The sequence below is a fragment of the Peromyscus leucopus genome, chromosome 20 (assembly GCF_004664715.2).
Source record: "Peromyscus leucopus breed LL Stock chromosome 20, UCI_PerLeu_2.1, whole genome shotgun sequence".
NCBI lineage: Eukaryota > Metazoa > Chordata > Mammalia > Rodentia > Cricetidae > Peromyscus > Peromyscus leucopus.
Genome location: NC_051080.1, coordinates 44,884,667 through 44,910,356, shown reverse-complemented (window position 1 = coordinate 44,910,356; position 25,690 = coordinate 44,884,667). Strand labels below are relative to the sequence as shown.

The window sequence follows — 25,690 nt, the reverse complement described above, 5'->3', positions numbered from 1 at the left end:
CAGAAACCCAAGTCGGTCTACTATTACCAAAAATTATTGTCTGTCTGAACAAATATTAAGCTTTAAAGAGCACTTGCATTTTACGATTTTTTAAATACCTAACTTTCACACCTGATGATGCTTTTATCACATAAATATTTCCCAACCAAAGCTGAAGATGAAAAGGAATTTCCAGTAACCACGGCTTCAGCACCGCCCTCCGAAGGAGAGCCTGTCTTACCCTGCATGTGGCAAAATCACAGGAGGATCTGGAAGGTTCCTGGCCTGCACCCCACTCGCCCCCTCACAGCTGGTTCTGAAGAGGAAACAACAGGCTTGCTCTCTGGCTCGGCCTCAGAGCCTCTTGCGGGCTTCCAGACTGTTGTCAAAGCTGGGGGGGGGGGGGATCTCAGGGTTTTGTTTTATTTTGAAATTAAGTTTAATTTTTAAGTTCGTTTCGAAGTATGGAAGCAACTAAACAATGTCCTAAGATGAACTTACATGACTGGTTGCTAAGGAGAGAAGCCGTACACTTTCCCCACGGCAGGAGAAGGGGAGTCTGACTATTCCGACACTGGAGCAGCCCTGAGCTAAGCTGAGTGGAGGAGTGGCCAGTGGCTAGATCTCCTTAGGGGCCTCATCTCCTCCCTGGACCACAAATCCACCTTCGCTGACCGGCTGGACACCAATTGCCTTTCCTCATTTTCTACCTATCGGAGTAGCCAGCCTGGGACTTCTTATAAAACTGTAAGGAGGTATATCCACACAGCAGAGCCAGGCTCCTCCAGCAAACTCTGCGGGAAAAGAAGATTTAATTTGAAAACAATTCTTCTTTTCCTGAGTCTGGCACAGAAGCTCCAACCCGAAGAATTCACAATGGGCATCAGGACTCTGGGCTCAAGAATCTTCTGGAAGACTTCATTGATCCTCAGACAAAATTAAACTTACAGGAATGTTTTCATGTCGTTGCAACTGAGTTTTCAAACAAACATCTTCCTTCACATGAAACTATTACAATGGGACACAATTTTAAATTGACTCTTAAGACAGAAATTTATTGGGACACACACGCTCACAAATCCTATAATGGCATGCTAATAACCAAAAATCAAATGTATAATTACAGGATTTCTATTAACACTATACCTAATAAATCCTGAAGCAGGAAAGAACTCCAAGCCAATATTAAAGTCCGAGATTGAATAACAACATAAGTTAGCTTAACTACCTATAAAATGTTGTCCATTGGCACTGCAAAGTACTGGTGCTTCCTTGGACATCAAAACCTGCTTCCCACCCTGGGAATATGCTAAACATTGTGATGTGCATTATTTTGGACCATCTGAGCTATAACACAGTGAGAGAATCCAGGACTGTGTCCGGGAGAAATGCTGTATGCCTGTGTTACAAGCTGGCAGTGGGTCTATTCTTAGGGTGCTAACGAGTTGCAGACTATCATCTCGTTTACTCTCCCTGTTTGAAAGGTAAGAGAAAAATGCCCACTCAAGGCTGAGTAGACTTCATAAGTCCACTTCACTTTTGGACTTGTGGTCTATTTCCGGCATTTCTCCATGGATCACACTTATGAAAAAGTAGTGGCTTTCTTAGGCAAGTGAGTCCGGGAGGTCTGCCAACCTGCTCTAGAGTGGACAGCTGCCCTAGTGTGCAGACACCAGTCGGAACTCAGTCCCTGGCCCACCTCCACTCCCCCAGGACCTTACGGCCACCACCCCTGGGAGAGGGGGCAGCCACCACCAGCTGGTAATGCTGTGTGGTCCTTTCACGGCCCTCTTCTCCTTCCTCCCCACTCCATCACTCATGGGGGATGGATGGCATTTTTTCCTTTTTCCAAATTGCCGGTCCCTTTCGCACTGTGTCCCTTCCCCACAAGCTGGCCCGGAATTCACTCTCCCATTACAATCCCTGACAGATGTCCGATCTGCTTATCCAAAACCCCCAAAGTTAAGTACTTCAGCAAGCTATGGAGAAAGACCATGTGTCCCAACACTATATTTGCCTCTTATTTCCAGACATTCTCTACTGTCTCTACTCACATGCATTTTGAAGGGCTGACCTGCCAATCTCACAGGACCACTTGGAAAAATGGTGATATGTAGGGAGAGTTTCCATGATCCCTCTCTGGTGTATCCTGGACACACCAAATCCATTTTGTTCACAGATTAGCTAAAAACAGGTAAGCATATATAAAGAGTGCATGGGCGTGTGTATGCGCCTGAGTGTGTGTAAGCGCGTGACACACACACGCACACACGTGCACACACGAGCACACCCCATATCTCTGCAAAAACGATGTGGAGAGACAAGACAACGTCAAAGCGGAAGGAAGGGACTCCAAGTTTAGTCCCTCCACCGTCTCACTCTGATGCTCCTCCCCCCGTGAAGACACTGGGGACGGCGGTGGTGAACGGACCGAAGAGCATCCTCGCTGCTCTACACAGCTCCAGGTCTGGCCACCAACGCTCAACAAAGCTCCGGGGTGGCCAAACAGGTCTTAGGTGGCCAGAGCCAGTGGGCTTCGGGTACTGGGGCCTTGCAGGCCCATGGACCCCTGTGCACCCTCTCCAGCTCAGACAGCTTCCATTAGGCCTCAGTGTGTGCTATACGGAAACAGCTGACCCAGGGGCCCTTTAAAACGGGAGATCGGCAGGTTCCACTGGTGGGTCATGGATCTATCACTCTCACATTACCATCAATTTCCTTCAAAAAGCAAATCTTGCCACAACCGAATTTGCTCTGTATGCCCCACTTTTCCTGCTTCCTGCATTGATTCCATCAACTCTCTCTCTCTCTCTCTCTCTCTCACACACACACACACACACACACACACACACACACACATCTCTCTCTCTCTCTCTCTCTCTCACACACACACACACACACACACACACACACACACACACACTAGGATACATGAAAGAGCTTGAGTCTCTCCTGCCTTTTCTGTGTGACAGACCTGGCTGTCCTGGAACTCACTTTGTAGACAAGGCTGGCCTCACTCAGAGACCCAGCTGCCTCTGTCTCCCGAGTGCTGGGATTAAACGCGTGCGCCCCCACTTCCTAGCTCTCCTGTCTTCCTTAACAGGTCTCTAAAATAGTTTTCCATTCTCATTTTTTAATCTTGACCATTGTGTCTAGGCAGGTGCCGTTTCCTGGCTTGCAGAGTCTTTCAGTTCCTTTTTAACGCACACAGCCTTGACCTCCTTCAGAAATATCCACCCTCAGAAACTATCCTTTGGACATTTCAGTTGTTCAGCTCCTTGCTTCTAGGTACTGGCAATGTGAGGATAAGGCCCTTTCCTGAAAAAGGCCTGGCCTACAGAAGGTGCTCAATAAATATCAGCTGAATGACTGTATGCATGTATTTCTTCAAGTTGGTGTGGAAAAAAATGTGGGCTCATCACTGACTCAATGCCTGACTATAATGAGGCCTTTAAACTCAAAGACAGTCACATATCATTTAAATGCCTTTTCCGTGTGGGAGGCACAGTTGACACGGAGTCCTTCTTGAGCAGCAGGACGTAAACTCATTTACAGCCGGGAAGAGTTGCCATTGCTCAAGGCGCTCACGGGAAAGAGCTTGTGTGGCTTGGAGAACTTTGTGTGCTTGTTTGTTTGACTTCATGAGTTGGAGCTCATGGTTAACACTTCTCGTCCCACCCCAAGCAGCATGAACCAATGCGTAGGACCCACACAAGCGGCCGGCTTTCAGATACTCCGGCCTACACAACAGCCCCAGTCAGGCAGCAGAACGGCCCTCAGAGTGACAGTATGAGCATGTGACCAGAGCCAAGAGCCAGCCAGGCGCTGAGATACAGCAAAGAAACCGCAGAGCGGGCGAGCGGGCGAGCAGCCCCACGTGGGGTTCCACCCACCCACACTCGCCAAGTGTGGGCTGGGATGGAGTTCCCACCCCGCCATCTCACAGCTCAGCTTTCAGGCAACACAATGATGGTTTTGAGGGTGAATCTCTCTCTCTCTCTCTCTCTCTCTCTCTCTCTCTCTCTCTCTCTCTCTCTGTCTATCTACCTACCTACCTGTTTGTTTGTTTGTTTGTTTTGCATCCCGAGGATGGATTTTTTAAACCAACCCTCCGCCAGCCTGAGAACTTCACACACACACACACACACACACACACACACACACACACACACACACCTGCTCGTGCGTTCATTCAGTGTTTATCTCTGCACTCACTGTGCACAGAGCAGAGGAACAAAACTGACCCTGCTCTCAAATGGGGTTTGCCATCTAGAAAGAGAAAACAGAAAGACATACAAACATGTGCCACTAAGCAGCAGGAGACTTGGGGACAAGTTTGATGGAGATGGAGTGTGGGCACCCTGGGTGGGCGTGGGGACAGCTGATGAAGAGACAGCTCAGCTGAGAACTGCCAACTCTGGGAACACAGGCCCAGCTGGCAGCCTCCTTCCCTCTGTAGGGCTTGGGTTCCTTTCTTTTTCATGGAACCCAACAGCGGACTCCTGGGGTTGCTCTGAGCAACAGCTCCTTGCCAGCACAAAGGATGAGGCATGGGAGATGAAGGGGTGACCTCAAAGAAATAAGCGTGTGTAAAGAGAGGTAAAAAACCCTCCTGCTGTAACAGAATCCAAGAGCTGGCAAATGTCCCAGAGCATGAGTACAAGGGCATGATGGGTAGATCAAAGGCTTGGTGGAGAGGAAGGTCTGGGGCGGGGAGGCCTTCGGAGAGGGGAAGGTCTGTGGTGGGGGAAGGTCTGTGGGGGGAAGGTCTGTGGTAGAGGGAAGGTCTGTGGAGAGGGGAAGTCTGTCGGGGGGGGGGGGAGGTCTGTGGTGGGGGAGGTCGTGTGGTGGGGAAGGTCTGTGGTAGGGAAGGTCTGTGGAAGGGGAAGGTCTGTTGGGGGAAGGTCTGTGGAGGGGGAAGGTCTGTGGGGGGAAGGTCTGTGGGGGGAAGGTCTGTGGGGGGAAGGTCTGTGGGGGGAAGGTCTGTGGGGGGGAAGGTCTGTGGGGGGAGGAGAAGGTCTACGGTAGTAGGGGCGGGGTCTATGGAATTTGACCTCTGGAAGGGATAGGAGTGAAAATGGAGTGAACACGGATGGGAGCTCGTCACACCTTAGCAACTTACAAAGTGAGGTGAAAACACACTCATGCCCATACTCAAAACTGTGGCAGGCATAATTTAGAGCCTGTGAGTCCTATAATGCCCACCTCTAGACTGCTGGGCATGGTAGCACACGCCTTTAATCCCAGCAATTGAGGCAGGCACATCCTTTAAAACTGAGGCCAGCCAGGCGGTGGTGGCGCACGCCTTTAATCCCAGCACTCGGGAGGCAGAGCCAGGTGGATCTCTGTGAGTTCAAGGCCAGCCTGGACTACCAAGTGAGTCCCAGGAAAGGCGCAAAGCTACACAGAGAAACCCTGTCTCGAAAAACCAAAAAAAATAAAAAAATAAAAAAAATAAAATAAAATAAAAAAATAAAACTGAGGCCAACCTGGTCTACAGGTGAGTTCCAGGTTAGCCAGAGCTACAGAGCGAGACCCTGTATTAAAAAAAGAACTTAGGCGTAGGTCAACAAGATGGCCAGTAAAAGATGCTTCCAAGCCTGAGGACGTGAGATCAATTCCAGAAAACCATATGGTGAAAAGAGCCACTTCCCATGAGTGTCCTGACTTTCACATGGACGCTGTGGCACATCCATGCGCGCACACAATGAACCAGTGAAAGAGGCCTTCCTGAGTTTCTTATTCCAGCTTGAAGGTCACCCACTGCCTGGAGGGCTCACATGACCTTAATAACCGCAGACACTGGTGGAAATTTGGGAATTGTCTTTGTGTTATTGTTAGACTTATTTATCTTACTTTCTGAGTGTTTTGCCTGCATGGATTCATGTGCACCATGTCCATGCCTGGTGCCCAGGGAGGACATAAAAGGCATTGGATCTGGAACTGGATTTACAAATGCTTGTGAGCAATCATGTGGGTGCTGGGAATTGAACCTGGGTCCTCCGCAAGAGCAGAGGTTAGCAAAAGGCTTAGCCACTGGGCCATCTCCAGCCAGGGAATGTGGCTTTTTTGAATCTTGGCTTTAACCTTCAGTTACATAGTTTCTCCCTGAGCAATTTTCAGGCTGAAGTTAGAGTCGAGGGGGATTAAGTTCTGAAATCATAGGAGAAAAAGCCGATTTTATGCTTTGGTCTTAGGCTGGAAGCAAGCAGCCCAGTCTCCCATAAAGCTTCTTGAAAAAACTCAGCTCAGAGATGAAGTGTGTGTGTATGTGTTTGCATGTGTGTGTGTGTGTGTGTGTGTGTGTGTGTGTGTGTGCAAGTGCACTCGTGTGAGTGTGCAAGTGCACATCTGCATGTACACGCACTCTGCATTCACACATGCTTGGGGGCTCTCTGGGGGAGAAAAGGCTGGAGGCGAATGGGAGGTGATAAAGAAGAGATTTATCTGAAGGGCTAGAGAGGCGGGAAATTACTGCCATCCCTAAACACTTAACCCTGAAACGGTGTTCGAGCTGAAGCGCCAGACATGCCAGCAAGAGGCCTTTATTACTTGTCTTATTTGAACTGAGCCCATATTTCTACTTAATTGCTTCTCTCATTTTCTTGGGCAATAATTATAAGACTAACTTTTCAAATAAAATAAAATTGCTCCTCTGCTCTACAGAGGCGGTATAGAACAGGTTAGGGCAAGTCCCCCCAGTCCTTTGTGCCGGTCTCGGGGTTTCTGAGCACTGGATTGGATTAGGAAGACAGTTCTTATCCCAGAACTTGTACTGATTGGAGGGGAACTCATCTCACACAGTAGACCCTTCTCCCTGCCTCAGTCCCCTGTGTGTCCCCCTCGGTCTGCCCAAGCCCTCTGTGTGGGGAGCTGAGGGAAAGCCGGAAAAGGAGTAGCTTAACCCTTTACAGGGTCTATTAAATTAGTTTCCAAATGTCCTCTGGTGACTCTCTAACCTCGTCACTGGCTAGTCTCTGCCATTGGTCCAGGGAGTTACCACGGGTGCCACGAGGAGAATATCTACAAAAGCCCGTGTTGTGTTGTATCAGAAATGAAAGCAAGTGTCTTTTTACTGGCTTAATACTTTATGATGCCCAGTGAAAAATCTGCCTTCTGCCTACATTCACTGGGACCACAGCCTTAGTCTAAAGAAGGAGTTATGACCATAAATATAAGAAAAGGTATTTTTTCCTGTGAATAATGCTGCTAAACCCATCTATTACTATCTATAGTTTCAAGAAATTTCTGGTAATTTTAAAATATGCTCCCCGGTTCCTCCTACTCCTCTCTGGGTCTAGGAAGCTGATCTCCACAAATTCTACCTCTCGGGGCCTGTGCCCCCTGGCCTTGGGTTCAATCTACCCGTGAGAAGCCCGGGGAGGTAGCTCAGAAGCAGGAAAGCCTGGGCACTTCTCCCGGGTGGCACTGAGCTCGTGGCTGGCAGCTGCTCTCTGGGGTTCCACCTCCCAGTGGAAAACTGCTTCCTCTGTGGTCCCAGCTCCCACTGGGTGGCTTCCCCTCTGATTCTCCAGCGCCTCAGATACCATCTGGATTGCCTCCCAATACACCATCCTTTCCAACCTTGGCAAGGAACTACCTGACTACTTGGCATGGTGTCTGCCTTCTGTTTGGATCCTGGGTAGATGGTGCTGTCCGGTGCCTCCTTAGTCTCCAGAGAGCAGATACTGCATTGGGGAGTATACAAGAAACTCAGCACTCGTTTCTTCTTGACTGGCAGGCAAGGTCTCTCAGATCTTTCCCTGACCACTTACTCTGCAGTAGGTATATACGGGAATGAAAAGGACCTGGGACAAAGCTGCAGATAATAGGTCACTATAGAGTCACATGACACCCCCATCCCCCCTTCTCGAGGGCTCTTGATGATCATGGGCCTGAGTTTTATTATGTAGAGGGGACAAGGGTTTATCCGATCTGTTTGGCTCAAACACAGGGCTGGAAATGTTTTAGAATCTGGCATGGTTGTTGCAAATGCATTGCTGTTGTTATGTAAGTTGGAGCTGATGGAATGGAAATGCCTTGTTCTCTGCTCAGCCTGACTGATGTTCAGCCTGATCTGTACGCTAAGTGTGTTTTTATCACAGGTAACATGCACAATCCAGCGCCTGGCATGGCAAGGGCTACACAAGCCCCTGTTGCGGTCACTGTACTGGACTCTGACTGGCAGCCTGCCAGCTTGCCAGAGCCTAGAGAGTCAAGCAACTTACCGATGTCGAGGACCCTCTGCTTGGCCGTGTGTTGCCGGGAATGCCAGTATTTCCAGTATTTCAGCTGTTCGTCTCGGTTTTTGTCTTCACTGAAGACCACCATCACCACACTCTGCAGGAGAGAGCAGCAGCCATTACCCTCTGTTCAGCATCCCACTGCCTCACACAGGCCCCACGTCTGGCAGCTCTACCATGGGTGTGTTTCTAGAATGTACCTTTTATTGTTTACGGAAAGTATGAAGAGCCAGGCATGGTGGGGGCCCTGGCCTTTAATCCCAGAACTTGGGAGGCAGAGGCAAGCAGATTTCTAAGTCTGAGGCCAGACTGGTCTACAGACTGAGTTCTAGGGCAGCCAGGGCTACACAGAGAAAGCCTGCCTCAAAAAGAAAAGAAGAAAAAAAATGTCCAGAGAATAGTGCAAGGAGATGCCTCAGTGAGTTGAGGTGTTCATTACCAAGCCTGACAACCTGAGTGAGACCTCAGAGACCCACAGGGTGGAAGGAGAGAACCAACTCCCACAAGTTAGCCTCTGAGCAGCCACTTGTGCACGCATGTGCACACACACTCACACACACACTCACAAACCAGAAACAGCACAGAGACACAGAATCCTGTATCAGTTCTTACTGCATCACCATAAACAATCAGATGAAGTAACCTGACAAGTTGGTTTGTTTGTGTGGTTAGCAAGAACACCAAAGGTGTTTGGTCTGCACTGGCCGTAAATACGTCTGAAACCTTCTGTCTGAAATGGAATCAGTGCCATTTGTAAAGAAGCAGGCATCCATCTCTCTCCTATGGAAGTGCCTCAGGCCAGAGTAGAGCAGGTAAAGAGAGAGTCACACAGGAAATACAGAAAAGGTAGGAGACTGTGGTGGTAATCTAATTGTACTGAAATGTGATTTTGATTGTATGTTAATAAATAAAGTTGCCCGGGGGTCAGAGCTATTAGAGCCATAGCAAGAGTGTGGCGATGGTGACACACGCCTTTAATCCCATAGATCTCTGTGTGTTCAGGGATATAGCCAGCATTGGAGACATATGCCTTTAAGACCTAGGGGGCTGTACATTCAGACAGTGACGAGGCAGTCACGTGTTTGGGTTTACAACCAATGAGAAGGCAGAACAAAATACTTTAAATAGACGAACAGACAGGAAATAGAGCCCTCATTCGGGAAGCTGGGACACCGCAGGCGGAAGGGTGAGATTTTAGCTCTGAGCTCTGACCTCTCGGCTTTCTCTTTTGCATTATTTCTGTGTTTCTTATTTAATAAGACGGTTGGTTACATCAATAGGAGACAAACTCATTGATAAACTGAGATTTAAAACCTCCATTAATTTATAACCCCAAAGTACAAGGGCAGCTATACACTTCAAGAAAACGTGGCTCTTCTTTACATGAGCTAGAGAAACTAACTCTTTTTCACAAACCTCACTTCAGTTCTGAATTACAAATAGCCCCCATTAAATTAATTTATATATATTCACTGTCATTTATGAAATGCAGGTGCCAATGCCCCTGTCTCAGCCTCCAGAATGATGGAATTATAGGTAAGAGATACCACACCTAGTTCAGATCATATTTTCAGCCAAAATGGAACAAAAGGAGATAAAACTTCGATATCAACCAATTTTTTTTGGTTTGATTTGGTTTTGAGGTTTTTTTTTTGGGGGGGGGGTTGTTTGTGTGTTTGTTTTTGTTTTTGTTTTTGTTTTGATTTGTTTTTGAGACATGGTTTCTTTATGTCTCCCTGGCTGTCCTGGAACTTGCTTTATAGACCAGCCTGATCTCAAACTCACAGAGATCCTCCTGCTTCTGCCTCCTCAGTGCTGGGATTAAAGGTGTGCATCATCATACCCAGCACAAAATTTTCATATTAAAGGACTTCCACGATCCCAACAAAGTAGAACCGGTGGGGAAATTCAAGCTGCTGTCTCATCCTTAAATGGCTGCCACCTTTTCAGAGTGTTCACATGGTACTGTGTGGAACTCAGGCACACATGATTAAACTCTTAACCTGGGATTTAAGATTTCTTAAAAGAAATACAAATGCATCCCAGGTATTCTTCCCAGACATCCCTGTCTGGAATGGAGACCCCTGGGAGAGATTTCTCTGCTTTTCAAACCTTCAGGAAGCTCTCCAGAGCAGTTTCTGGTTGTAGGTTGGTTTCCTTGGCGGTGCTGGGGAGGGAGCCCAGAGCTCACACAGACTAGGACTAGACAAGCCCAGCCCAATGCTTAGAAGAGTCAGGAAGCTGGCACCTGGGCCAGGGGCCCCGCCCATCTTAGCTGCTGCCACTTCATAGCTTCTGAAAGCCAGGTTTTCGTAGGTGCACTATTACAATAGTAAAAGGGGTGTTATTATTACTATTAAAAAAAGCCGTGGTTAGTTCCAGTAAGTTATTGGATATGCAGTGCCTAGCACAGTTCCTCACACGAGGAAGACACTGTCACTGTGTGACCTGTTGACACAGCGGGCCCCCATCCTGGTTCTGGCCACAGGGTTGGAGCATGTTAATGTTGCCCACAATGGACAGTGTCCTGGAACCTTCTGACCTCCCATGGGCTCACCGTGCATAGGAGCCTGGCAGACACATGGTGGGGTCATTGTGCTCTAGACATGCTATGGTTCCCTTCTTCTCAAGCTGAAAAGCTTAGGAGGACTCAGCTACGGACAGAACACAGTCCGCTCAGCAGCACGAAGCAGTTTATAGGAAACTGGGAAAAATCTATTCTGCAACAAACCAGGAAAGTCCTTTCTAAAGTCTGCAGTAACTGTCCTTTCAAGAAGAGATGAGTGAGCTGCCCCCTCCCTGTTGGGAGAGGTAGACATGCCAGGCACTGGCAGGCTCCCAAAACAGACAGTGAGGGGCTCCAGTGTAATTTCCCACAGATGAGATTGATATTCATGACCTGAAATCCCTCCAAGCAGCTGCAGGTGGGGATCGGACCTCACCTTGTGAATCCTGGGTGCGCTGGGAGCTGCAGAAGGCTTTGTAAGGCTTGTAATGGTCCAGGGCGAGGCAGGAAATACTCTCAGCCACCCTGCACCCGCAAACACATCCTGATTTACAGATCAACTGAAAACAACCACATAGCCTACCAGGCGTGAGTGAGGTCAGAAGAATTCCTTGGATACAGTGAAAAAGCATGTTCAACCAAGTTGCTCCGCTGGGGTTTATCAGTTACTGATTAAAATGATAAACTGGGAGCCAATAGGTTCTCTTGCACCAAACTGTCTGAGTTATTTATTTTGGAATTTTTTCCCATGCCATTCCACAAGGATGTGAGGGAGCGATTCCACCCGTCCAGTCACCCCGTACTTTTATTTTGAGAAGTGCGGTCCGTACCCTGACTTTGCTGATGGGGTGTCGGAAGCATTTGTTGTCTCCGGTCTCACTGAGTGTTATGGCATAGAACTGTCCTTTGTTGAGGTAGGTCATGGGGCCCTCCCCCTGCTTCTGACGGAGAGATTTGGTGGCTTCCAGGGTGTACTGAAATGTTCCACTGCAAAGAAAGAAGAAAGAGCAGCCAGCTCCCTCGAGCATTCCAACCAGAGAAGTTTCACGTCAACAGTATTTTATATGAATACTAACAAATGGTGACTATACAGAGAAAATGCAGAATATAGCAGCAGAAATGAGTGCAGACCAAGGGTCAGGGATGCACAACATACACAGCATTTTTAACCGTGGCTCATAAACCAGATGGTCTAAGTGGGGAGAAAGTCCAGGATGTGCTGGGCACACTCATGCCCAAGAACCAAGGGCAGACCTTGGGTCATTCAGCTTAAGAACAAGTCAAACGTTACTGCTTCTCTTCATTTTATGTATCTGCCCAGTTTTCTTTGCATCTACTACAACTTACTTAAAAATATTTCAAAATACGAAAATTCAAAATAATTCAAACATTCACTACTAAGCATCGAATTCCCTCCCTAACGGGGCTGTTTTCCTCTCCTTTTGTTTGTTCGTTTTGCAGTAAAGGGAATTAAAGCTACAATGTGACCCGTTCCAGGCCAGGGTCCTATCACTGAGCTACGTGCTCGGCCCTTTCATGTTTCGTTTTGAGAACAGGTCTTGCTGCGGCTTAGGCTTCCCTGGAATTTGGTTGTGACCAGATCTACCTCAAACCTCTAAGCCACTGGTATCACAGGCATGGGCAGGTTTTAAAACCTGCAGAAGGATTCATGGTGAGGCCACTCCAAATCAGGGGCTTACAGGGGACGGCTTGCGACAATTGGTTTACTTTCGCAAATAAGGTTTTACTGGGACAAGAGTATCTGATGTTTGTTTACATGTTTAATGTTTAATGTTTCTAGCTCATTGCAGGAAGAGCTGCAGGTCTTTGCTCGCATAGTTTCTCTGATATTTTTAAGATATAATCTATAAAACAAAAACATTGACTTTTCCTAATTCTGAAGACTGTATCGATTGCTTAAAATTAATATAATAGGTATGAACCATATCTTTTTTTATTTAATTTGTTTTGGTTACACTGTGGGATAAACCTCAGAAGGGGACCATTAATAAACTCTGCACTTTGTGAATCACTGGTCCCTCTCCACTGGGTTCAGATCTTCAGTCTGAACTCACCCCTCAGTCTCCAAAAGGTTTGGAGAAAAGTTCACTCAAACATGACCTCACTTACAGGATTGGGATGAACTCTGCTTTCTCTGTTAGATACTTTGAAATGTTTTATTTATATCACTTAAGATTTTTTTTTAAATCTTTTCATTTGATAAAAATCTGAGGTTGGAGCTGGAGAGATGGTTCAGTGGTTAGGGGCACTACTCTTCCAGAGGACCCAGGTTTGGTTCCCAGCACTCACATGACAGCTCACAACCATCCATAGCTCCAGTTCCAGGACACTTCCTTCTGGCTCTACCGGAACCAGGTACACATGTGGTACACAGACATATATGCAGACAAAACACCTTACACATAAAATAATAGAATCAAAAATGTAAAAGGCTATCGGCTACATGCCTCCTCTGGTGACCTACCTTGTTGTCTGGTCATACATGTACTCTTCAGCACCAACAGAAGCACTCCGAAATTTCTGAAAATTTTAAATTGTAGAATTAAAACCAATAGGCTGAGAATGCATATGAACATTAAAAAAAGAAAAACCAAATGTAAATAATAATATAGTGGTAACCATTTCCTGTTCCCATTTCATCATCTCCTGGGGAGGGGAAAATGTGTCTTCAAACATATAAACCATGTCTTCAATTTTATATTGTCTCTAACGCTTCATTCCAAATGTTACAAATTCAAAGTTAATGGAAGACCAACTGCAGAGACAAAATGACTCAGCGAAAGGCACACTAGTGTGGGGTTAGAAGCCCAGTTCTAGAGTAGGGCCACCAAGGAGCAAATGTAGCTCATTTACCTGACACTTACATAGAATTGTGTGGTATTCTCTGTTAAATGCTGCTCATAAGCTGTGGGAGGCCAGCCTGCTTAAGAGAGTGAGTTCCAGCTCAAGCATGATGGGTAGAGCATGGACATTTTGTATGTGTATTAAGTCCTAGTAAATAGTAACATATTGACTATACCTCTCTTAGCAGATGTTTTTAGAGTAGATTTGGGGAGGAGGCTCTAAGGTTAGTAATGCGAGAAGTCCATGGAGTCTGCTTAAAGGGTAAAGGAACTTATTAGGGAGGAAACTTCACTACAGCACTGGAGATTTATCACAGGGTCCTACACTGCTCTGCTGCCTCGTCCATCTCAGCATCCAAACCCACGAGGGAGAGAGGAGATCGGCCAAAGTGTGTGCACCTCAGGTCTTAAGGGTAGCCCCAGCCACGCCCCAGGGGCAGATACTTCAAGGTCATAGGCAGGTAGGGCAGTTACCTGCTACATCTCGAGGGCGGTGCTTCAAGGTCATAGAACAGCTACCCACTACAGGTTAGTGTTGCACAAACAGCAGCCTGGGGCCTGGTGTGTGTGTCTGTTGCTCCCTTTGGACAGTTTCAGTTTTTAATGCCAGGCTGAGTGAGACAGCTCAGCATGCGAAGGCTCCTGTCCCCAAACCCGAGAACCCGAGTTTGATACCCAGGACCCACGTAGGGAAAGGGGAAGACTGACATCGTTAAGTTTTCCTCCGACCTCCCCACGTGCCATGGCCCATGCTCACACACAAGAACACACACACACAAACTCCTGACCTATAAAGCAAATATAATATTTTGAAAGGGCCTGCATACACGTTGTCCACACATGCGTGCCTTCCTCTCTGACTCTGAGTTATCTCCGTCTCTGGAACCCCTCCTTCCTTGCATCTCCATTCTTTGTCCAGTGCTTCAAGGTTGCCAGATGATCTTCACAACCCCACCCACCATGTCCAGAATTTAGCATGTTCTTACTCTGCAGTTTCTATTGACATGTTTACAATTCTTCTTATCTAGTCGTATTCCTCAGACCCAAGAAGACGGTCTTCCCTCAAAGTTTAACCGCCCACATGAACCCGTGTGTACTGCACAAACGTTGGTTGACTGAGTCATTGTGACGGAGAATCAAATGCATTGGTTTGTGTTTCTTTGGCAATCAGTCAACCCTTCAGTGAGAATTTTCTAGAGCTTCACCATCTGCTTGGCGCCAGAAGAAACATAGAAATTATAAAAGATACCATCTTGGCCTCAAAAAAAAAAATGGTTGAGAGGAATAAATTTACATAAAAAGCAACAACAAAGTAAACTAAAATACAGCAAACAACTGAGCATGAAGTCCGTGCTGAATCACTCATTCGTTCATGTTTCCTAGAAGAAGCGCGTAGAGAGAGTGGGTATTGTCAGGAAGAAACAGAAAGTCTGTGGAGATTCCATCATCTGTGGGCTTTGGCTGACAAAGGGAGCTGAGAAAGTAGTAATTCAGGTAAAAGGGGGGCCACCCTGAGTCAAGGAGAGAAAGGCAAGGGATACAAACGTGGAGCATCCATAGAGCCAAGGACACAGCCAGCCATGGACAAATTAAGAAGGAAGGACCTCGTGGTCTAGATCCTCACAGTCTGCCGCAGTAGCCGCTAGCCATATGCTATGCAAGCCTAAGTTAACAAAGACTTGGCTGCTCGCTTACTCAGCCAGCTAGCCACTAAGTCGTTAAATCTGGCTATCAACTCATCCCATTGGAAGGCACAAAAGGACATGTTCATTGTTAACAAAAGTTCTGTTCGGCTGAGCTGGTCTATGGTTAAGAATTAGGAAATTTTGAAGTAGGAGGGTTCCATGATGCTTTCAAAGGCATTTGAGGAAACGGCATTAGATAGGAAGGATGATTTCCAAGGTCTGTGTTCAAGGCCTCTGCACCAATCCCAGCAACCCTGCGGAGTCAGCGTTAGAGCATGGCCTGTGTGAATCTCTCCACACCACCAAGCTTGGCATCCTGAGGATGGAACGGGACTCGGAACACACTGGAAGCCCGTGATTCTACTCTCCCAGGTGGTGAGAGAACATATGATACTGTGAGAACTTATTCTCTCAAACACTGTCAATAAGTGCAGGCCAAAACCAGAATTCTGCTCCAGTTCATAAAAGTATATGTGCAACAATAAATAAATAAATAAATAAATAAATAAATAAATAAATAAATAAAAAATAAATAAATAGTGGATGCCAAGTGTGTGATTGTCTTTCTTCAATGTTAGTTTTTCTTTAATTCTATTATGTTATTTTTATAATCTTTTTTAAAAAACTAAGTAGATTAGAAAACATCACAATTAGCTGGGGGGTAATGGTACACGCCTTTAATCCCAGCACTTGAAAGGCAAAGGCAAGCGGATCTCTGTGAGTTCGAGACCAGCTAGCCTGATCTACAAAGCAAGTTCCAGGACAGGCTCCAAAGCTACACAGAGAAATTCTGTCTCCAAAAAAAAAAAAAAAAAAAAAAAAAAAAAAAAAAAAAAAACCCAATCCCCCAAAACAACAACAACAAAAAAAAAAAAAAAAAAAGAATTAGAACCAGATGCTTCATTAGGGCTTTCTGACCACAGCTGTCAGGGTCCTCCACTCCATGCAAACCTTTTAGTATTACTTACAGTGTGATAAAAAAAAAAAAAAGACACAATGTCATGCAAAACATCTACAGAGTTCTTATTCACTTGGACTCAGTAAAGAAGGTATGATACTGTGTGTACAAACTACACGTAAGGGCGGTCTCTGGCCAACTCAAAACAAACAAGGTTATTAGGGGAGATTGTCTGCTTCATAACACTTTGTCTGGGCATTTTTTTCACCATACTGGCCCTTTGCTTATATATTATGGTTTCCATTTGATGTTTTTATGGTGTGTGGGTGTGTGTGTGTGTGTGTGTGTGTGTGTGTGTGTGCATGCACTCTCTTCTGCTTTTTCTTTGGATTTTTTTCCCTGTTTATATGCTTTTTTCTGTTCTGCTTTGTTTATTTGTCCACTTGCTTTCTAAAGAGAGAAAAATCATGGAGTTGAATGGATGGGGAGGTGGGGAGAATCTGGGAGATGAGGGGGGGACCAAGGTTAGAACACATTCTATGAAAAAGATGTATTTTCAATTAACAGGTGTGATAACATATATTAATTAGATCCTTACACACCAGCATATTTAAAATAAGTATGAGCATTTTAGTTTTGTTCTTGAGGAGAGAAGCACAGAGAAGACATCTGCTAAGAACATACCACAAGTAGACAAGAATTCTTTACCTGTGGGGAAATGTGATACAGCCAATCAAAGCTGAGTCTTTCCTCACTCAACACTGATTTCAGCTTTATCATTCTTTCAATCCTCTGCCCAATTATGCTGAAAAATCTCTTCACAGCAGCTGATAAACCACATGTGATAAGTACTATATAAACAAGACCAGAGTAGGTCCCATTTTCATGAATGTTTTTAGTCTAGTAGGGGAGAGCATTCATCACACTCATGAATAAAAAATCCAAGGCTAGGATGTCTGTCCCTTGACGGTAGCTCACTCGCTCACCATGTGCAGGGCCAAGTTCAATCCCCATTACAAACGGTACTAGAGCACCTGTGTTCCACGAGGGTGTGTCACAACCAAGGAGAACCCATACCCCTTCCTGACTGCTACCCACAGCAGCGATGTCTCCAGTGTGACACGGACAAGGCTGACACGGAGGCACCATCCTCCCCCAACAACACGTTCACAATGGCAGCCACCAAAGCGAGCAGCAGTTCCTGAGTAACTGTAGCAAAGACACCCTTGGCCGGCCGGCCATGTCGGAATCATGCACCTCCAGAACAATGGGTACAGAGGTCCCCAGGTTTACATTACATGAGATCCAACCCACACTGCTCCCTTCCCCCACTCTCTCATTTGTCAGTGAATGTTGTCAACTCAGCCAGAGTCTCAGACATTCTGGGGTTTGCTGGACAGAAATACTAGTCTTTAGACAAATTTTCCTTAATCAAATTTTCCTGGTGAATGACTTCACACTCATGCTTACAACCACCTGGCAAGGAGAAGGCCAACGATCACAGATTCATAGATCTATGATTTTTGTCACAGATCATAGACTCATAGGTCATTCAAGTCACATCACCTCAGTGGAAAAATGTCTGCAAAGCAAACCCTGATTTTCCGAGACAGAAAGAAGAGCTGACGAGTGAGCAGGACTTTCCTTTCACATCCAGCGAGTTTACTAACTCAAGGATCCAAAAAAGCCCCAAGTACAAGCTTCCTTCACAACTTTCTTTATCTATACCACACACATATCTGATAGCATGTCCCCCCAATAGTGTGACAGCTCCCTGGTCCACATCCACACACTCTTCTGTGACTTACATATATATCTCTGCACCAATGGCAATCCACACACGAAAAATCACGGACTTCCCAAGGGACTGAGTGAGGCATCAGCTATTTGCTGTTCTCTAACAGCACCCCGGAGTCCTTGGGGGCAAGTCAAGTATTCAACAGTATCAGACTGCAAAAGGTTGGTGTTGATCTTAAGTGATGTCACATAAGCTGACTGGCAGATAGTTTCCCCCTTTTTATTACAAGGTCGTTAAGTCTGGTTGTAAAACTACCAAATTCAAGGAAACCTGATAGTCCCTCGGGGTAGAGAATTGCTTAGTTCTGACTGTGGTCACCCCGAGTTCACAGAATGTGACAGGCACTTTAAGCACCCGGTGGAAGCCATGGCCGGGTTGCTAGTGTCCCTTTGAGTGACGGCTGCTGGCCAACCTGTTGTGCCTCTGGTCCTACCTGAAAGATAAGCCATATCTACTGGGATAGATAAGGAACATTCAGATTTTAAACAAACACTGGGTGGGTCATTATCTTATGCAATAGAATTAATAAGAATCTTAAAGTGACACTCTTCTCCGAGGAGACCGGTGAGTAACAGTTTGCCTGCTGGCTACAATGACCAGTCCTCCTCACTAATAAAACACAGGCGACAATCATGAAATGGTTGTCACTTAGAAGGCTGCTGCTGCTGTGGTGTGACTGTGTCCCTTCAAATTCCTGTGTAAGAACTTGATCTCCGGCACAGGAGTATTAGGAGATGGGTCATATAACCCGGCCTCCAGTACTGAGCGAGAGTTCGTTACTGCAAGGGTGGGGCTGTCGTGAAGGCTAATTTGTCACCTACCACGTGTGTGTGTGTGTGTGTGTGTGTGTGTGTGTGTGTGTGTGTGGAGCCTTTCACCCTCCTGCCATGAAACAGCCGTCATCAGAGGTGGCTCACGGCTCTTCGGTGCTCTGTCCCAATGGCACTGAACAGGAAGCCAGAGGAGGGCACTTGGCATGGCGCCAGTGTCCTTGCCTCTCTTGAGGAAAGCAGCAGTCCCTCCACACCCCACTTTATAGGCCTGGAAACGCCCATGCCATTCACTCGTCATCGGGGAATGCTCCCCCATGACAAAACACATGCTCGCTGCAGTCTGGGTCAAGAACCGGAGAGGTGGCCCCCAACAATATCCTCCATGGACACCCTAAGAGTCCATGGCAAGAAAGTGGACACAGGAATATCTTTTCAAAATTAATAAATGGCGCTGGAACAACTAGGCATCAGAATACACATGGGACCCCCAGCCTTGCTTAACACCATGTCTCAGATGGGCCAGAGATGGCTCAGAGGTGGGGTCTGACAAGCTGAGTTCAGTCTCCAAGATCCACATGGTAGAAGGAAAAAGTAACTCGAAAGTTGTCCTCTGACCTCCATCTGCCTGTGCACACACAATAAACACACACCAAAAATAAAATAATTAGGCCAGGCAGAGGTGGCGCACGCCTTTAATCCCAGCACTCGGGAGGCCAAAGCAGGCAAATCTCTGGGTTTAAAGCCAGCCTGGTCTACAGAACGAGTTCCAGGATAGCCAGAGTTACACAGAGAAACCCTGTCTCAGAAAACCTGATGATGATGATGATGATGATGATGATGATGATGATAGTGATAAATGCAAATTCAGAGCCAGGTGCATTGTCCCAGCTTTTAGTCCCAGCGCTTGAGAGGCAGAGATAGGTGAATATCTCTGCAAGTTTGAGGACAGTCTGGTCTACATATCGAGTTCCAGGACAACCAGGGCTACATAGACCCTCTCTCCAAAAGATAGAAAATAAATACATTTAGAAAAAAACTATAAAATTATTTTTTAAGTGGAGCAGAAACCTACATATAAGGAGGAAAAGTACCAGCTATCCAGAAACACACACAAGAAAATTGTTGATATGTTGGTTTAGACACACATATATGCACATAGACATTGTTAAGACATTGGTTAGAAAAAGATATCTTAACATTTAAAAGCATAAACTATAAGACAAATTTAACAAGATAAATTGATCTGATTACGTAAAGATACAAAGACTCGGAGTTTAAAAGCACATAGATGATAAAAGCTTATATCCATTCCCCTTACCTAAAGAATCTCTTTATAACTTAATAAAAGAAACTGCCAAGGACTTGAACAGACACTCCACATAAGATAAAAGGAAAGGCAAACAATTACATGAGAGAAGACTCGGATTCATGAGACATAGACATGCAGGTTGAAAACAGAATGGCCACCACCGAATTATCACTAAAACAGCTGAAGTTAGGCAGACTAGTCAGTCATGTTGGCATGTGGTATGGAGAACAGGAATACTCTTACATCACTGATTAGAATAAAAATAACTCATAAATGCTATACTTTCTCTATGTGCCTGATAAAGCACACATACACCTCATAATCCAGCAGTTGATTCCAGCCCTAGGCAGCCACAAGAAATGAAAGACTATACCTGCTAAAACATACACCTGTCTGTTCAGCAAAACATCAATCATGATAACCCCCAACTGGAAGCAACCAAATACCAACCAACTAATGGATTGGTAAGCAAACTGTGACATACACTCACCTCGGAATCATCGATTTAAAAACACAAACTGTTTGCATATAAACAAAAATAAATAAATCCAAAAAATATGCTAAATGAAAGAAGACAATATAAAAGAATATATTGTATTCAACTTACATGAAATTTTTAAAGGAAGGCACGCTACAGTGACAGGCTGATTAGTGATTGCCAAGAGAAAGAATACTTCAAGGTCAGAGAGGTCCATTTTAAGGTAAGAACTTTCTAGATTGTGGTTCTGACGTTGACTACCCAATTGTATATAGTTACTAAAATTCTACATTTATGCAATTAGAACTTGTGAATCTAAACATATAGATAAACAAAAACAGTTGCGCTGTGAGGATGAGCCTGAGAAGACTATGATCTCTCTATTTGTTACAAAGCACACACACATAAACACACTGGATTGACAATGCAACCTCCTGGGGTATTCAGTCTGACAAAAAGCTACAAAGCTTTCTGCAAATTGTTTAAAAATAACAACGGGGCATGCAACATTTTTAGCAGCTACCATTTGGAAAGTATCAAAGAGATGAAGATAATAACTGCAAAGCAGTTAACTGGAACTCCACCTAAATTTCTCCTAACCCCTCAGAAATATTTAAGACTTAAACCAAAAGAAAACATAACCGAAGAGACAAGACAGTAATATACCTTCACATATTTAAAAAACCCAAATTACCAGCAAACGCATTAAAAATAACAGGAGTAGATACACTCTCAGTTTAATGCCCTGGACGGACGACGGGGAGTGCCGTGTCGGGGACTCACCTCTGAGGCCCCGTCTTTGAAGCCCTCGCCGTAGGTGCTGTCCGGGGTGCTGCGCTGGTCGTCCTTGAGATAGGAGCTGTGGCTGGCTATAGAGGGCAGGTCGTACTGAGTCTGCTCAAAGATGACCACGCGCTGCTCCTCGCCGTCCGCGCGGGGATAGTGCACCGGGGGCGCCATGAACACGGGCGTGAAGTCCTCGGCTTTCACCACGGTGATGCCCGACACCGGGATCACGGCCGGGCTCTCGGTGATGGACACGCTGTACTGCTCGCGCTTCGAATTCTCCACGTGGTCTTGGCTGAGGCAGAGGTTCACTGGGACAGTCTTCAGGACCTGCACTCGGTTCTCGCCTCCGCTCAAAGTGCTCTGGGCTTCACTGGTGCCGAGACAGTTTCTGTGTGTTCAGACCCGGGACGTGACAGAATTAGAATGCATCTCCACTTTAAAACCCTGATACAGCAATCGTGGCGGGTAGCCATCCTGCTAAATCGTGAGGGGAAGAAGGGCTGATAGAAACTTGGCAATGGGATGTCGTGGATCTTTGTGTCATTAGAACTAAGACCGCTATGTATGTGTGGCCCTGGGTGGCACAGAGTGAGGTCTCAACCTTCTATAAAACACACAGCCCACTTTGGGGGGGGGGGGGTGTAAAGGTGGCCGTAAGTCTTATCATGCCTTGACATCTAACTTTCAGCTCTGCAGAATCAGAGGTGGGAGACTGAACATCAGAACAGGCGATAAGGCACACCAAGGCATGTTCCCTTACTGACAAGGGAAATTTATCATCATGGCGGAAGCAAGCACAAGAGGGAGAAGGGTGGAAGGAGCCGTCTAGAGTAAAAGCAGCTTTTAAAACCCTAACTAGCAGCCCTGCATGATGGCACACGCCGTTAATACCAGTATTCAGGAGGCAGAGGCAGGTGGAAGTTCCAGGCCAGCCTGGTCTACATAGCACGGTCCAGGCCAGCGAGGGTTACACAGTGAAACACACAATAGATAGATATTATATGATATTATTTGGACCTTAACTTGAATAATCAAAATTATAAGTATGAAGTTTTGTGACTTTTGAGGCAGTGACTTTAACTGTGAATTTGGCAATATTTAATATTGCTAATATAGTTGCCAAGATTTTGTTTCTAATAAACTTTACTTATTTCTTTATAATAAAATGTTCTGCCAGGCGGTGGTGGTGCACTCCTTTAATCCCAGCACTGGCAGAGCCTGGTGGATCTCTGTGAGTTCAAGGTCAGCCTGGGCTACAGAGTGAGTTCCAGGAAAGATGCAAAGCTACACAGAGAAACCCTGTCTCAAAAAAAAAAAATTTAAAAAAACAAATATATATATATATATATATATATATATATATATATATATATATATTCCTAGTTTTTAGAGATACAAATCAGAGTAAAGGTGAAATGATTTGACGGTGGGATTTGACGGGGTTTGAGGAGAACATGGTGGATAACAGGACAAACGCAAAGCCTGTCATTGGTGCGCTGCCCTGTGGGATGGATTGGTGTGCTGCCTGCCCGGTGGGATGGGGGCGGGGCTCCTTGCTCCATCCTCTGCTCTGTGTATGGATGACACTCTCAATGGAGATCCCTGTGGCAGCTCAAGCTTGCAATACCAGCAACTGGGAGGCTAAGGGAGGACTACTCAAGTTTGAAGCCAGCCTGGGCTACTTATTGAGTTCCAGGTCAACCTGGGCTATCAAGTGAAACCTTGTCTCAACCAGAGGAAAGATACAGCCATGGTAATTTGAAGGGTTGACAGGAAGGATATTTTTCACTACTTATGAAACAAAATAAGAAACTATCATTATAATATTTTCATCAGCTAAGAAATAACAGTCCATGGATATCCCAGCATTTAATTACTTGAGGGGTTTAAGGAAATGCTGAAGTACAATGGGATCATTGACCACCACTGTGGTATGGAGAAAGAAAGCAGTTTAGAAAGTTAACTTTGGGCAGAATATAATGAAATACTTTCATTTATATTAAAGAATTTGGGTAGAGATCAGGAATAAAGAAGAATGTGAGATTCCTGTAGATATTAAATGTGATCTTGCTAAGAAAGGCCTGCTGCTCAGCTAAGCTTGGGAAGGAGCATTTGTGAATGGTTCTCTTGAACAGAGAAGAGAAAGTCCAAGTTTTTATTGAGCCTTGTCTTTGTTCATTGTGAATTTGAGTTACTTTTATCCAGTATGTTCTATCTGAGGTTAACTGGCTGGCATATTGTGTTGAGAAAAAAAATTAACGTTTGAATAAAATTGGTTTTCCAAGAATCAAGCTCTCAGTTTCTCTCCATAAAGGAGATGAAATAGTCTCTGCGCTTACCTACCAGGCAAGAGTTGGCGATTTTTTTTTTCAGATAGAACTTCATAGTGAAGCTTCAGGAAGAATGACTCTACGTAAGCAAGGTCACCAGAAAGACACCTGACGATCTGTCTGAGGCGATCACAGATCTGCAGCACTGACTCTAAAAATTAACACCCCGGGAATAAAGCCTGTCGGTCTGCAAACGTAGGTCTGTAGGCAGTAAGCTGTTCTCGTGGTTAAACAACAGGGTGCTCGCTCACACAGGGGACACAGCAAAGATTCAGACATTGTGTTTAATGTGACTCCAGTGAGCCAAATGATGCCAGAATTCAGACCACCCATTTGCAGCAGTATTTCGTAAAGGCCCTGTTCTGAATATTTCATCATAAAATCTGCGTTAAAAAAACAAACAGGAAAAAAAAAACTGTATTGCCATAACAAGACCGCCTTAGTGGATCCAAGCAAGATGAATATGATGAATGAACACCCTTGGGCATTCCTTCATCTCGTTAGCTGTAATCTAGAACTTCGCTAACCCATTTCACCCAGGACCATCAATATTTGTGGATAACACACTGCAGGCTGGCTGTAAATGAGTTCGTCTACCAGAATAGCAAACACAGCAATAACCCATTAGCCACCCAGGACCCTTTACTGGCTTTGCCAAGATATTCAAATTTCTCTTCAGTTTATTTCAGGCCAGATTTCTTTATTTTTCTACTTATTACAAAAACATGAATTTTAAGCAAGAAGCACAAGTCAAGACATCTTTCAGTGTTCTCATTATCAAGAAAGTAAGCAAGCTAAAGAGCTGTATAAATCTAGTCGAATTGTTGGTCTAAAAACTGCATGGATCCCTTTTAGCCTCAGTGGCAGAAACAAGATGATTAAAGGAACATCGTCCTTTGGAAAGCGTCATAATAAGGCGCACACGCTGTGCCACTGATGTGCTCAGAAGTCAACCTGTGGCAAAGGTGGCTGCCCTGCCAAGTGCAAGAGGAGTGTAACTGGAGTGCCCAGGCTAAGGGACGAAACAGGACCGGGACTGGGCGGATGAGGCACCTGAAAATTGTCTATGGAAGATTCAGACATGTCCGTGAAGGGACAACATCTAAACCCCAGGGCAGCTGTGGCAGCATCCAGTTATTCTTGAGGATTCCAACCAGTCATAAAGTAAATGTTCTGGTTTCAAAAAAAATATTCATAGATTCACTATATGGTGAACTACACTTCTAGAATAGTGGTAACTTTAGGACTTGATGCCACAGAATTTAAAAAAAAAAAAAAAAAAAAAAAAAAAACTCCCAAATGGGTAATTAGAACCAAGTGAGAATCTCCGACGGGAGTCCCTCTCCATCCCACTGCAGGACAGAGCCGGCATGGGTGATTTTGGGGGCAACAGCTGAGCATTTCAGTCCCTTCTGGTCCCCTTTGTCTTCACCTAACCCTATCCAGAAGAGAAAGACCCCACAGTCACTGCAGACTGCCACAGCAAGTGTGACAGGTGCCGAGACCGACTGGGGAGCCGGCTAAGTCACCACTGAAAGGTGACAGTCTACACAAGCCAAGTGACATCCTCCATCTGGCTTCATCAAAAAGCAGGTTGTAACGGACCCTCCCCTTCTAATCTCGCTTCATCTAGTCTTCTTGCTACCCAGCTGCTTAACTCCTCCAGATGACATACCCCCTCCTAACATCTGGATGGTGCTGGCAGTTGCTCTGAGTCTCTACCTCTCTGGGCTCAGTAATTACTTTTCCCTCACCAAGAGGAATCCTTGAAGAGTCTCATTCCCTTAAGGGCCAGACTGCAGGAAAGAGTGTGGGACTGAGCGCAAAACTGTCTTCAGCTGCAGGCTCTTACTGCCAATCACCTCGAGTTCCTGACCTTTAACCTCCTCATCAGCTCTTCAACTGAGGGAACTTGCTGATGATCCTCTGGATGCACAGGCAAAAATGTGTTTGCTTTTCCTAGCAAGAGATCAAGTTTTGGTCCAGACTCCCAAAAGACAGAAGAAGCAAGGCTTTTGACCCTACCTCTTCTGGAAAA

The 25,690-nt window shown here is 45.6% G+C and overlaps 1 protein-coding gene and 1 pseudogene across 3 annotated transcripts in view; one reads left to right on the top strand and one right to left on the bottom strand.

Annotated features, from left to right (window-relative positions):
- Positions 1-25,690, bottom strand: part of Grhl2 (grainyhead like transcription factor 2) — a 136,607-nt gene that overhangs the window by 62,869 nt on the left and 48,048 nt on the right. For all 3 annotated transcript variants that reach the window (XM_037197732.1, XM_028857200.2, XM_037197733.1), the window contains exons 4-7: positions 21,317-21,710; positions 13,214-13,269; positions 11,559-11,715; positions 8,208-8,319 (exon numbers count right to left, since the gene is read on the bottom strand). In XM_037197732.1, coding sequence (XP_037053627.1) covers positions 8,208-8,319; positions 11,559-11,715; positions 13,214-13,269; positions 21,317-21,710 — 719 coding nt within the window. The remainder of the gene's footprint in view (positions 1-8,207; positions 8,320-11,558; positions 11,716-13,213; positions 13,270-21,316; positions 21,711-25,690) is intronic.
- Positions 24,527-24,796, top strand: LOC114683035 (annotated as a pseudogene).